Source organism: Chrysemys picta, chromosome 9 (assembly GCF_011386835.1).
Source record: "Chrysemys picta bellii isolate R12L10 chromosome 9, ASM1138683v2, whole genome shotgun sequence".
Lineage (NCBI taxonomy): Eukaryota > Metazoa > Chordata > Testudines > Emydidae > Chrysemys > Chrysemys picta.
This window is the reverse complement of record NC_088799.1, coordinates 88,098,904-88,113,526: the sequence shown is the minus strand read 5'-3', so window position 1 is coordinate 88,113,526 and position 14,623 is coordinate 88,098,904. Positions and strand designations below refer to the sequence as shown.

Here is a 14,623-nt window from a genome sequence, read left to right as displayed (position 1 = left end):
AAATGTTTCATCGTAAAAAAGTAAAGCCCCCACAAGTCCTACACTGTGGCACTGACCTTGCAATTTACAATACAAGCACACCACTAACACAGATGGAGCCCCAGAAGTCAGCAGGGCTGTGCACAGTCATAATAGCCTACTGCACACTGTAAAATTATAGGATTTGGACCTACATTCCCAACCAATTACTGTTAAGTACCTCAGGTTACTTATTCAATTTCAGCCCACTTTTCTAAATTTCTAAAAGTTAAACATATTCAGGGTATATTAATATTGCCTCAGATTTTCCAAAGAAGAGTTAGTAGTACTGTAGCAGACCGTATATTTGTCCTTAGGCAAATCTAGAGACTTTACTTTCAAATTGCACGCAGGTATCCAATGGCAGAGTTTGTCCAACTCTAAATAACTGGCTTAAATAATGAAGCAGTCCTTGCTAACACATCTCTCACCTCTCTTTCTTCATGAGGCGTCTGTCCATCTAGTCGGCAGTACTCATAACCACGCCACATGCAATAATCCTCCAAAATATCCAGTAAGCGGGTCATCTGACTAAAAATGAGAACTCTGGAGCCTGACAGGTTGGTACAGAAAACAAAGTAATTTTAATATAAATCTTATCACAGAACCAAACAGAAATAGGTTAAGTGCACAGAGAGAATTAATGTGAAATACAGTACCATATTTACATAATATTCCTCCCTAACTGATGATCAGTTTATTCAAATGGTTCTATTTTCTTTTGTAAGTTTATTTTTCAGTAATTAATTTTAAACACCTATTCTGCAATTTTTTCCAATAAGGGTCATTTTTACTATTTATACAACAGTATTCTGATATCAACTGAAGAAATAAAAGACCATTCTTAAAGACAGTAACACTAGATTCCCCCCCTAAAAGAACCATTTTTCAAAAGATGGAGATCACTAGTCCCCCCCCACCTGCCAGTGCATGCATTATGGGGAATTTTAGTTTGTTTGGTTTTTTTAAATAGGACTTCTTCCAAACTTAAAATCCATTAAATTCTACATTCTCTACCCCACATATTGTACTGACATTCCATCAGTTAAGTGATGTTTTTTTAATCACAAAAATATCACGTGACAAAAACATACAGTACAACAGCACACAAAATTCCATTGTCAATATATGTAAAAGCAGTGGCGGAAGAGACCCAAAATGTTTGGAGCTTGAACAAACAAACAATCTAATATACAGAAGTTTATTCAAACCTACTATGGCGCCAGCCAGTCCATACAACCACAAACACCAGCACTCTGAACAGGACCTGGCTTTCCAATTCTTGTCCTCAACTCCCATGGAAGCCTATTGGCCTACAAGCCATATCAAACATTAACCTGACAGGTGGTCAGAAGGTCTGGTCTCTCCTGACATATCCCCTTCTCATCTCCCAAACTTCCCTCTTAATGGCTTCCTATTCCACCTTATTTTTTATTTTTTCTTAACTCTTCATTTTTTTCCCCTCCCACCTTACCCCTCTTCATCATTATGAAGTTCTCCCTCTATGCCTTGCCTTCCACTTAGAAACTCCACAAAAACCTTTTAGTTTGTAACAAGTAAGACTTTATAGGTGGGAACGATTTTTAAACTGGACCATTTTATTTGTTATTAATACTCTTCATATAGCTATTGTCCTATAGCTTCCACTCACCCTGTTCTTTGAGTTTTGCTAGCAGTTTATCCAGAGCTACCATTTTACCACTGTTATTGACAAGATGCATGTCAGTAGTATAAGGAGGTCCAGGTTCAGCACCATCAAATAGGTATGGATGGTTACAGCACTTTCGCAACTGCATCAAAATATTCAACAGCCGCATCTTATCCATTTTCCCAGCGGAATTTAGAATGTCAATATCTTTCATCAGGATCCTTGTATACCTGAAGTTTTACAGACAATAAATAAGGCATTTACAGCATCTAGTTTGTGCACATTTAAAACAAAAATAAGTCTCTCAAATGTCCTGAGGTTACTGTGCTTTGTTTGTTTGTTTTTTAAGCTGGATAATTAAAACATCCACCGTTACATTATGCAGGATTTGACAAAAATGAGAAGAGACAAATTCTTATGCTCCAGTATGCAAGTCAACATCTGACTAAAAAAAGTTTCCCTTACAAACAGGTTATTCCATAATTATTAGCCATTGGGTTTCTTTCATTTCTTCTGAAGCATCCAGTTAAGGCCACTGTCTGTCAGCTTTGGGATTAGATGGACCACTGGGTCCGATCTTGAGAAATTCTTGTTTTCCCATCACTATGTTTGAAAGCTACATAAAAAGAGATGTATGAAAAACTTCTTTTTTAAAAAAACAAAACAAAACAAACAAGAACAAAAATTATCAAAATCCTTTTTCCATTTCACACCTCTGCACAATTGCATCATGCTTCTATTTTAGATTTAGTTCTACTCCTGTTACTGTAAATACACTTTTGGCAGGTACTGGGGAAAAACATTCATGTAAGCTGCCCCCTAAAAACAGGGAAGGAGAATCAAGTCAGCATGTTAGCACATAATTCAGATAGTCCCACTGTGCATCAACAAAAGAATGAAACTGACTAAACACATTTTATTAAATGCACAAGTTCTTAAAAAAAAAAACTTGACAAAATAGAGAAAAATCCAATTTTTCTCTAGTTCCTTTTAGTTTCAGTAGTATTGTGGTTTTTTTAACTAGCAGATACAAATATTTCAGGTGGAAATGTGCTTTTCTAATTAACCAAGTCCCTTTATATGCTGTTCAGACCTATCGTAGAGACATGGGTACAAAAATAGAAGAAAAATATATTGAGTCTAATATAAAGTACTTGATTATTAGTTATAATTTAGAGCACTTTTACATGAATGTAAATAACTCACCATTCTCTCTGCATTTTACTGAGCCCAAGGTAAATCTTTACTTCCTTTTTCGGAGGCAAGCTCTTTTCTACTTCAGCTTTTATACGACGTAACAAAAAAGGCTTCAAAACCTACAAAATAAGATGTCTGTGTAAACTATTTATAAATACAAGACTGCTTCAAATGTGAGATTAGTTGGCTTGATCCTGCCGCATTTGCTCAGCTCAAATTCTGAGCAACTCATATTGCTCCCACAGTGACCCCATCAGACCAGCTCTGCTGCAGCCACCGTCCGAGTGAAAAAATTAAGCAGTCCACTGGTTCCAACAGCCAGCTAAGTTCATGCAGAGAGTGGGAAGGACTTTAGAAAGGCTGCTGTAGAGTTTCCCAAGGGTACCTCTTCAGAAAGAGGCCACCTACATGCTCCCTATGACATTTAGGTCAGCTGATGTGGAGCAGATGGCTGCCCTATCTCTCCACAGAACAGCAAAGTGGGAACCACCCCTCCTATCTCTTCAGAGATAACTTAATCACCACAAAAAGTATAGACGGCACAGGTGATAACGGTCTTAAGAAATGCTGTTAAGCAGAAGAGAGGGCATCATCATTTCTATAGGCCTCTCTGGATCAAGTTGTTAGATAGTTCCTCTTTACTCCCATAGCCACAGAGGGAATCTGGCCCCACATTCATCCATGTAGCCACAGGCAGCAGAAAAGAGCAGCAATTGAAGTAGCCTTTTCTCATGGCTTAGGTAGTGAGAGGGAGAGGGCCAAGAGTAGACTGGCCCATGCAGTCAATGTTACCCCACAGTGATCGCTCCAACATTCACAGACATGCTGATGTGACTAATTTATTCTGCTGGCTCCCTTCAAGTGCTGACGGGTGAGGCTCTATTTTATTAGGAATTATGTATCTAAGGAGTGCATAAAATGTAATAAGGGGCTGCTCTTTTCAACTAGATAGGCACATCCAAAAATACACTACTCTAAATCAGAAATACACAAGTTACGACAGCCCAGGCGTTGCACTGGAACTTATGCTTCCTAACATATCAGTTCAGATCGTCCACACAGATAAACACTGCAGATGCCTCTTTCTGGATTCAAGGTTTACATTTAGGGACAGAGCAGGTACTGGACAGGTCAGGGAGAAGAGTGGGTGGGATGCGGACAAGGACAGAGGTGAGGGAAGATGAACACGGTCCTCCTCATTTTGGCTCCCCAAGAGACCCCTCGGGTTATATTATTTCCCCCTCCTCCAGATCCTCCCCTACAGACTTTTGGTCCAACTGCAACCAGGGTGAGTCTTTGGTAACTCAGCTCCAACATCGGAGGGGGGAGAAGAGGATGGGGCACCAAGGCCCTGAGCCAATGAAGAAGCACAAAGCCTTTGAGCGGATGACCCTACCTTCAATGATCTGAGACATGGGTTTTTAAACATCTAGTTACTCAGATCCAATAAAATAAAAATACCGTACCATTATAACTGTAATAGAGCCGAAGAGCAAGATTTCTTACTACAGAATTTCAAAAATAAATAAGTGTTGTGAACTTTTCCTCTTTTTAACATCCTCTATTAATACACTAAAGAAAATGTTAAAAATGTAATTCAATATAATTAAATAGTTTCAAAACTCCTTGCAATTCTTAGTTTATTTATGGATTAATAAGTTTTGATGTTTCTATTGCAGACAGTAATGTTATAAAAGAAAAATTTGGAAAAAGTAACAGAAATGCTGATAGATATTTTTATATATATATATATATAATGGCAGATACTACTATAAAAACAATATACGCTAATTCTAAAATTAACGAGAATACAAACATTTATATACATTTGCCACAACACATTTTATAGTAATTTGAGGAGAAATAACAGACAAGAATCAGATTTTTGTTTTAAAATTATTTTATAGCAATAATATATTACCATCACAGCTATTACTTACTGCATGAAGTCTTTCTACAAGCTTTTGATCACCAAGACAATTTTTAGTATCAAACCATGAGTCAAAGTCCTGTAGAAAAAACAAATCATTGTTAGTAGGTACAGTTTCATCTTTACTTTCAATAACAGACACACACGTTAACATACGAACACCCATACTCGGTCAGACCAATAGTCCATATAGACCAGTCTCCTCTCTCAGCAGAACAAGGACAATTTCAGCGATCCATCCCCTGTCGTCTAGTCCTAGCGCCTAGCAGTTGTAGGTTTTGGGACACCCAGAGTCTGGGGTTGCGTCCCTGACCTGCTTAGCTAATAGCCCTTGATGGACCTATCGTCCATGAACTTATCCAATTTTTTTTTTAACCCAGTTAGGTTTTTGGCTTTCACGATATCCAATGGCCATAAGTTCCACAGATTGACTATGTGTTGAATGAAGAAGTACTTCCTTATGTTCACTTTAAAGCTAGTATTAATTTCATTGGTTGACACTTGGTTCTTGTGTTACGTGAAGGGCCAAACACACTTCCTATTCACTTTCTTCATGTCATTCATGTTTTATAGACCTCTACCATGCCCGCCGCCCCCCAAATCTCTTTTTAAGCAAATATCTCCTCACATGGAAGCTGTTCCATGCCCCTAATAATTTTTGTTGCCCTTCTCTGCACCTTTTCCAATTTTAATAACTTTTATAAGATAAGTCCACCAGCACTGCATGCTGTATTCAAGGTATGGACATACCATGGATTTATATAGTGGTATTATATTTTCTGTTTATTATCTATCCCTTTCTTAAAGGTTCCTAACATTTGGTTAGCTTTTTTGACTGCTGCTGGACATCGAACAGATGTTTTCAGGGAAATACCCATGAAGACTCCAATATCTGTCTTGAGTGGTAACAGCTAATTTAGACCTCATCATTTTGTACATATAGTCAGGAACAAGGTTTTCCAATGTGCATTACTTGGTTTGCCAGAGTTTATGCTCCTTTCTATTTTCCTCATTAGGATTGGACTTCCAATTTTTAAAAATGCTTTTTTACCTCTCATCATGTTTTACTCTGCTGTTTAGCTATGGTGGCATTTTTTTAGTCCTCTTACTGTTTTTTTTTCTTTCTTTTATTTGGGGTATATGTTTAATTTGAGCCTCTATTATGGTGTTCTTTAAATAGTCTCCTTGCAGTCTGCAAGCATTTCGCACTTGTGACGGTCTTTTAAATTTTCGTTTAACCAGCTTCCTCATTTTTGTGCAGTTCCCCTTTTAGAAGTTCAGTGCTACTGGGAGGGGAGGAAGAGGGGGTTCCCTTTGGCATTTTTCCCCTACAAGGGTGTTAAATCTCATTACATTATGGTTGACATTCTCTCACTGTGATGTAAAAATGAAGTCAATGGAGTTACACCAGTGAGAGAAGACACAGGCCATTGTTCTCGGCAAGTTTAACAGCATCCATAAACTTTCAAGCCAATTGAATAACTCCACTGGTAACACGTAGAACCTCTTTTTAATAGAAATGCCTACTCTGTTCCATCTAGGAATTTATTCCAGGCCTACCACTGTAACATCTGAGTGCCTATCACAGTGTATCAAGTCAGGATGCATAATGAAAAGCAGGGGGAGAGAAGAAAATGGGACCATAAAAAGTGAGATCAGATAGAGACATGAAGCAAGAAGAATGGGAGTAACTGAACCAACGCAACAGGAAGACGAGTAGAGTGACAGGAAAAAAAGCAAAGGGAAGGGATGGTGAAAGGAAAAAGAGTGATAATTCTAAGTGAAAAAGCATAAAGTTTACTGTGCAAATTATATGTCACAACTTGGTTTAACTCACGTTTGTAAGCAACAGTGATATAAGCAAAGATTAAAATCAGTTTAAGTTTATCCACTTTAATTTAGCAGCATTTTACACCCACTTTGCACAGGTGTGTTACTCAAAAAGCAAAATCCTAGGAAAACAGGCCCTAAAGCCTTGTCTAGACTATGATTTAAACGTGTTAGCTAACACATGCTAACTGAAACGTCTTACAAGTCTAGTGCAGACAAGGCAGTTTTAAAATGTGCTGATTCATATGTGTTAGCCAACATCACGCCTTTAAATCCCAGTCTAGCCAACAGCTGAGCATTTGCAGAATTAAGCCCTCAGTTTGAAAGTGAACTACCAAAATGTGGATTTCAACATTACTAAGCTGGCATGAAAAATTCAGTGTGTTCCCTCTAAGGATAAGGAGGGAACTGTATTTTACCATATGAAAACTTTCTGTGTGGAAGAATTTCAACTGGCTCTACCCAGAATTGAAATGATAGGTAGAAGAGACACATGGTATCCATGATTTTTAAAAATATTTATCTTATAAATTTATATGGCACCCATTACCATAGTGTCTGAGCACCTCATAATCTTCAACGTATTTATCTTCTTAACGCCACTGGGAATTAGGGAACTGATGCACAAAATGACTAAGATTTGCATATGGTTACACAGGAAGCCTATGATGAAACGAAGGATTGAAACTGCATATCTCAAGTCCAAGGCCACTCTAACCACTGGGTAATCCATCCTCTCTGCAGAATATATCATCAGAATTACGCTAGGAAAAATATATCAGACACCAGCTTACATCTGCAGAATTGAAGACATCAGGTAAAAGAAAGTTGAGTAATGCCCACAGTTCATGAAGGTTGTTCTGTAAAGGAGTTCCTGTCAGCAGCAACCGATTTGTTGTCTTGAACTCACGTACAATCTCAGATAGCTAGGAAAAATAACGAACAGCATTTGTTATCTGTGGCTTAAACACAAAGGGCCAGATTTTCAAAAATCCTGAGCACCCATCACTTCAACTGAAGTCATTGAGAGCACCATGTGCTCGGTACCTCTGAAATTCAAGCCCCAAAAGATCAAGCTATTATTTTCAAAAAATGACCTTCAGGAAGTATTTGAACATGACTAAAATATAATCTAACATTTAAAATCTGAAAATATTTTGCTACAAAATGCTCAAGCAAAGGTTAGGAAAAAAACTGAAATTGAAGTTTACCTTAGATTTTTCATTCTTTATTCTGTGGGCTTCATCTATCACCAAGTATCTCCAGTTAAACTTTTTGAAAACAGATTTCTCCTTAATTACCATTTCATATGAGGTAACGCAAACATCCCACTCTCCAGGCATCATAACATCACGGATAAAAGCAGCCTAATGTAAAATAATATCTATTAATTAATAGATACTTAAGTAACAACAACATGCGTAACTTATTTGGAGCGGTCACTTATGTCTGCCAATATTATTGAAACAAAAGATTAACAAGATTTAAAAAAAATAAAAGATTAAGCACATATGAAAAAATACCTGGAGTTACACTAATTCAAGTTAAACAACAAAGGCTTTCAATCTTTGTGTTTCAGGGCATAAACTGATCAACAGCTGGAGTTAAGATGAAGGGCATAAATTGTCCCCATTCACCTCAGTGGATGTTTATTCTTAAGCAGAACTATGTATTTTTAAAAGAAATATTTCCTGTTAAGTGATCAGCAGTGAAATAGTTAAATGAGACACATGCAACTATTCAGTGTGCTTTGATATTATAGAAGAGGGGAAAAGCCTACTAGGTCATCTAGTCCATCCCTTCAGTGGCATGTGAAGGAGTGTTTTCTACAACGCTGTATATCAAATGCCCAACTATTGGGTTAATGTAGAGCTAAGGTTGCCCAGTGATGCCTTGTGCATTTCTAGAATGTGGAAGCTAAACTTAAACCCCTGAAAACCAGGAAATAAAAAGAGGTAAGGCAACACAAATGTAAACCAGGACACACAGTTAAGATACATGCCACCCTACAATGCAACCTTAGCTACCTGCAGTTTTAACTATACCCCCTGCCCCGATACACACACTTTGGGGCTGGCAATAGTCATGGTCCCATTATGGTGGTGCAAAGATTAACAAATTGCCAAGGCAAATGGGGATTCTCTATCTCTTGCAGTCTTCGGATCAAGACTGGATGCCTTTCTGGAAGATCTGCTTTAGTCAAACAAGTTATTGGACTCAATACAGAAAGAGCTGGATGAAATTCTATGGCCTGTGTTAATAAGGTCAGACTAGAAGATCTAATGGTCCCCTGTATCCTTAAAAGCTATAATACAAAGACATGAGGAAGGACTAAAAATGTGCTATGTTTGTATTATGTTCTAGAGATCTGAATTACAGCACTGTCTACACACACTCCACCTGCATTCACTGTTAGGTGCAGCTGCATTTAGTGGTGGAGCGATTGGTTGGCGCTAGTATGCAAAGCTGTGACTGGTTCATGACAAGAGGCACATGTGTACCTTGAGACACCAAGCATGCCCCACTGAATTTTGGAGGTTGTATCTGCAGAGGTACATAGGGTCTTCTTGTCATGGGGACTGCCAGCAGTCTGGTAGCATACAGTGGTCTCCAGGGTTTAGGAGAATTAGGTGAAAGCAATGCAAAATATAGATACTGTTTCAAAAGCAATCTGCAGACCAAGAGCAAAATGGTGGTAATATTGTAGAAGCATGGGGTAGTTTGTGTGGAGTAGACTCAGTATTTGAGTGTAGGCAGCTCCTGTCTAATGTCAAGCATAGCAAACTTTGCCCTGCAGTGCTCATGTGCTCTACTCCCAAGGTTTTCCATGACATTTGTAAAGGTAGGAGTGCTAGCATGTGTGTTAGTGACATGTTGGGCACTGCCAAAGAAGTTGCACTGCAGGGGTGGCATGTACGTTATCTTTGTATTTCTAGGCTTTCAGAGAATTTAAGTTGAGTCACACTCCGTATTCTGGAAGGGCACCAAGCACCACTGGACAACCTTAACACTGCATTAGTGAAACTTTGGAACATTTAATTTCTCAGCAGCCTCCGCCCACCCATAATTCTCCCTCCACCCCACCCCGGTCTGGCTCCTTAGCCACCATTAACCCTGCCACAGAATGCACTGGCTGCATGATAGCTCCTTTACTGCCCCTGCACCATCTCATCTTTTTGCCTCTCCAGCATAGCTCAGTTCTTCCTCCGCAGCCCTCTTCCCCTCAGAGTCAGGTGTCCACATGGGATCTGCTGGTTGAAGAGCTAGGGAAGGATGCAGGTACAGTGCAGGGACATTAGCATGAATCCATGGAGACTTTTTTTTTTTTTTTTTTTTGAAAGGAGGGATAGATTCAGGAGGGCACAGATGCAGTTCCCCCCCACACACACACAGGATGAGCTCAGACCCTCTCCTTCCCACCCCTCTACCCTGTGCTGCTACAACACTCCCCCCACCACCACCACACACACTCTACTACAATTCTCCACATCCCCCCTTAACTCCTCAGATTCTCCTAGCACTATTCTGATGCTGCCCCAAGTCCTACATCATATTCATTGCTCTGACCAACACCACACCTCATGCTGTTCTGAGCTCCCCTATTCCAAGACCCCACCCCTAAACACACAAATGCTCTGCCCTCCTGCTCACCATTCTAGGTCCCTGGTAAGCTTGGAGGCATGATGGGGAGGTGGCATGGTGGTGGGGCTGTGAAGAGTGCCTGCAGCAGCTGGAGGTAGGAAAGAGCCAAAAAGTGGAGATGCAGAGTCCCTACCCCACATCTGGGCCTAATGTATGGGGAAGGGGCTGTCCACATGCATCTGCAGCACAGGAGGCGGAGAGAGATATGAAACAGTCCTTTCATTCACTGAAACATTCTCAGCTGAATAAGAACTTCAAATAGAAGTGAATACAACCGACAACAATAGTGTCAGAGGTATGAATTGCTCCAATTCATGAGAGTGGGTATTCTCATCCCTGTTTTCCCCCGTTTCAGCGCTCGTGGGTCTGTGCCATGCACCGAGTTTGCCTAGTCTCAGCTCCCGAGTCCTGACTCTGGTCTTAGCAGTGCATGCCGGGAGCATGTTCAAGCATGCCTGTTCTCAGCTCCCCATTCTATCTCAGTACTGATCCCATGCCATGCACTCAACATGCTTATTCTCAGCTCCCCATTCCAGTCTAAGCACTGTGGGCCATGTTTTGAAGGGGGGACAGAAATAGGTGGTATGAATGTGGGAAGGGTTGGGAGATACCCCATACCCAGATCTAAACTCCTCTCCTTTCTGCACAGCTCTGGCCTGCCCTTTTCCTCTAGAGGCAATGGCATTAGGGGAAGGATGAGATTGATGCCCCTTCCCCACTGCTGGAAGCAGCATAGGGAAGATTATCATTTCTGGGTTAATTTGCCAGTTGGGATGCAGTAGAGGAAAGGGGAGCCATAGAGCACCCCGGAGGAATTGTGGGGGAGGGACCAGGTGGCTCCACTTCTCTTCCCCTTAAGTATGTCACTATAGGAGAAAATGCTTAAGTTCCCCCCTTATGGATCTGCTTTGTCGCTGCTTCTGAGCTTCCAGAGATCAAGGGTCCTTTTTTGAGGACAATCCTCTATTCATCGAGGGATCTTAAAAACCACACACACAAAATCTTTTTTAGAAATCCAATTCTTTATCAAAGCTCTGTCATAAGCACAATGGTTGTGAAGGGTCGTTATCTGGCGATGTCCTGGATCCTCAGTAGCTGTGCCAGAGCACACCCCTAAGGAGCAAGTGTCAGCAATGACATAAAGCCTCCACTCTGCAGGCTGTCAAACCCCACATCCCCTGCACCACTCCAACAGCACCTCCACAGCTGCAACTACCCATATTCTTTAGGCTCTGAGCCAAAAATCTTACAAGACTATGGAAGTATTATGAACAGCTCAAGTTAGGGGGCTATGTATCTGGAACAAGTGACCCAGAACTTACCTCACCCACCTTGTCTCTCACAGAAAAGTATTCGCTTTAATAGACCCACTTCTGTTGGTGGAAAAGAAGCTTTCGAGATGCAGAGCTTTTCCACCAGCAGAAGCTGATCCATTAAAAGCTGTTACCTCACCCACCTTGTGTCTCTCATACCCTGGGACCAGTACAGCTAAAACACTGCAAGCAACTTGTTTTTCTTGGGTCTTGCTCAGAATATTTACATTATCCCAATTACTTCCCAGTCTTTCATTTTCACTCTGGTTAACTGTTAGTTTCTTTGAAAATACTTCTCAAGTAAAATCAGAGTCTGCATGTAGATTTTAGAGCACTTTAAAATATTGCATTTATCCAGTACATGTGGGCAAGTGGGCAACACCAACTGTCACATGCACACATCCTGGGGATGGGCAGAGGGAGTTCAAAAAAATCAAGAGTGACCAAAAAACCCACAATATTATCTTTTTTTATAATGTCATGATTCGCTCTCCATTACAAACCCAGGAGGCTCTCCGAGTGTGCTCGCAGATCAGAGCTCAAAAGAAAATAGGCTGACCTGAGCAGCTGCAGTTTTCAAAGGGGGCGAGAGGAGGGGGCACTTCCATTTTCAACAGAGTGGACTGAAGTTGTTGGGATAGAAAAGACTAAAAGTGGTCACATGGAATTGTAAGACACTTCCAGATGACTCTCAGGATCTGAGCCAAGCAGGACTGTGCCTATATGCAAAGCAACAGGGGCTCAGACCCTGGGTCCCTGCCTAACTTGAGCTCAGACCTCTATCCTTTCAGGTTCTGGGATTCTGGGTCAGTGCATTTGAAATGTAGACACAAGGGGAGTTAGGCTTGAACCAGGGCTCTAGCACAGGCTTACGTTGAAGTTCAGACATACCAGTAGTCACTGTGGGGACAGACTGCCTGGAAACCCTTTAGGTGTTAACAGACCCCGAGTCTTGCTGAACATGGGCATTTCATTCCCCTTGGCTTGAGCTATTAACATGCTGACCTGTAGTTTTAAACTTATCTTGAATAATTTCTTCAGCATAATCACCCCCCATGCCCAGAGGCAGAGTGGAGTGGCTGCCATGCAGTAGCTAAAATAAATCCCAAGTAGCTGAGATCCACGTCGGGAAGACAAGAGCCATAGCTTGAACCCTGGGTATTTGTCTGTGTGCACATTAGAAGAACCAGACAATTTTATAAAATGGTAGTTTTTAGAATGATTCTATCTTGGGAACCCCTGGCTCAAATGTCCCCAAATTTGGAGCGTTAACTAAGCCACGCTGCATGAAGCGCAGTGAATTTCAAGACCATCTAAGTCAGCATGTGGCTTTTAGAGCACTTATTTGTCTTTTAAACGGTAAGCAAGCTCTCAACCTCAACTATAGCAGAGCTGCTGCTGTTATAATTCACCCAATTCACTCTGGCCAGTATAGGTTTTAAATTACACAAATAATGGCTCTTCCACCAGTTCCCTTCAGAGATTCTATAATCAAGTATCTCTATTGTGCCCATCAACATGTGTTGAGTACCAGTCAAACAGAAATAAGACATCTTTCCATCTTTATTAGCCAAAGTTTTCCTCTTTATATCATCCCATTACAATTAGGTTCAAGGAATAATGGAAGCTCAGAAAAGGTGGGGAGAGCAACCACTAGAGAAAGGAGACAAAGGGAAGGTGACAACAAGGCTGAGAAGTAAAGAATATAATCAGTAGAAGGGACAAAGGGAATACAAAAGTGCAGTAGTCACCAGAGAAAGGTGAAACCAACCGAGGAAGGAGTTTGGCAAGTGGGCTATATTGTTCATCAATTTCTTTACAGTTAAATCCCTGTCTGTTATTCTACTTCAGCATTTCCTATAGCACCTATTGGCATAGCGTCCGAACACCTCCCCATAGTAAGATGGTTAAAAGCTACAGTATTTTTTCCTGCAGCCAAGGAAACTACTTCAAACAATTGTATTTCCTGGATCACCAGGTTTCTGACATGCAAAGTACAATACCGTTCAGTTGTTCACTTACTCTGGCATCCTTGTCTCCAATAAGACAAACCGCACGTAAAGATGGAACCCAGCGTTTAAATTCGTTCATCCAATTGTGTAAAGTTGATTTTGGAACCAGGACCATGTGTGGTCCAGGAATGTTTCGGTAATGCTTCAGATAGCCTAGCAATGCTATTGTTTGCAAAGTTTTACCAAGACCCTACGTTAGTAAAGAAAAAAATTGAAATGAAGTGTCATCATAACATTAAGGACATCAAAACTATTTTCCAGCTATTTAATGCTGCTGCTGAAACTGCTTATAGTGAAATGCATAACATGCAAGTCTACAATGGAGATGAATTAAAAACTCATGTTGCTTCAATGTATTATAATATCCAAATTACAATTCTGAATACAGCCATTTTGTGCAAAGAAAAAAATTGTTTTATTATAAGAGAGTTCCACTGTATATAAATGAATTATAGGGACTTCAATGTTAAATTACAGGATGGCTCAGAGCGAAGTTTAATAAAAAATTCAAGTCCCTATAATATTATGCATCTCGTTTGAATTACACAAAACTGTTATTTCACCATTAATGAAACTGCATTATGATTTTTTTTTATTTACACAGAAAGGGTGGAAAGAGCAAAAAGGGACCTCATTTGCTGAAGCTAGAACATAACATATCCTCTCCTACAGCCCAATCCAATTGTCATTTAAGTCAATGGAAAGACTCATGGACTTTAATGGGAGTCAGATCAGCACCAGAGAAATCTATTCTTTCTTCTATGCACATGTGTAACACTAACTTTAGTAACTTATGCATGTGTTAATGGGAAAGAAGATCACTGGGACAGATGGCAAACTCCAAGAGGACCTATCCAGGAAAAATGTTTGCCTCTGTAATCAATATCCAAAACAAGCATATTATGGCCCAGATCCTGTTTGCCCTAATCACAGGAGAAACTCAGCTAATAGGGAAATTCATGTGATTAAAATGAGCTAGATTTGGCCCTATATCAGGGGTGGCCAAACTATGGCCCAGGAGGCTAGCCCCCAG

General features: G+C 40.4%; 1 protein-coding gene across 5 annotated transcripts in view; it reads right to left on the bottom strand.

The window, feature by feature from the left end:
- Positions 1-14,623, bottom strand: part of SMARCA1 (SWI/SNF related, matrix associated, actin dependent regulator of chromatin, subfamily a, member 1) — a 65,182-nt gene that overhangs the window by 33,106 nt on the left and 17,453 nt on the right. For all 5 annotated transcript variants that reach the window (XM_065556618.1, XM_065556617.1, XM_065556620.1 and 2 more), the window contains 7 exons: positions 13,601-13,780; positions 7,835-7,990; positions 7,418-7,549; positions 4,804-4,872; positions 2,873-2,982; positions 1,670-1,896; positions 450-571 (listed from right to left, as the gene is read on the bottom strand). In XM_065556618.1, coding sequence (XP_065412690.1) covers positions 450-571; positions 1,670-1,896; positions 2,873-2,982; positions 4,804-4,872; positions 7,418-7,549; positions 7,835-7,990; positions 13,601-13,780 — 996 coding nt within the window. The remainder of the gene's footprint in view (positions 1-449; positions 572-1,669; positions 1,897-2,872; positions 2,983-4,803; positions 4,873-7,417; positions 7,550-7,834; positions 7,991-13,600; positions 13,781-14,623) is intronic.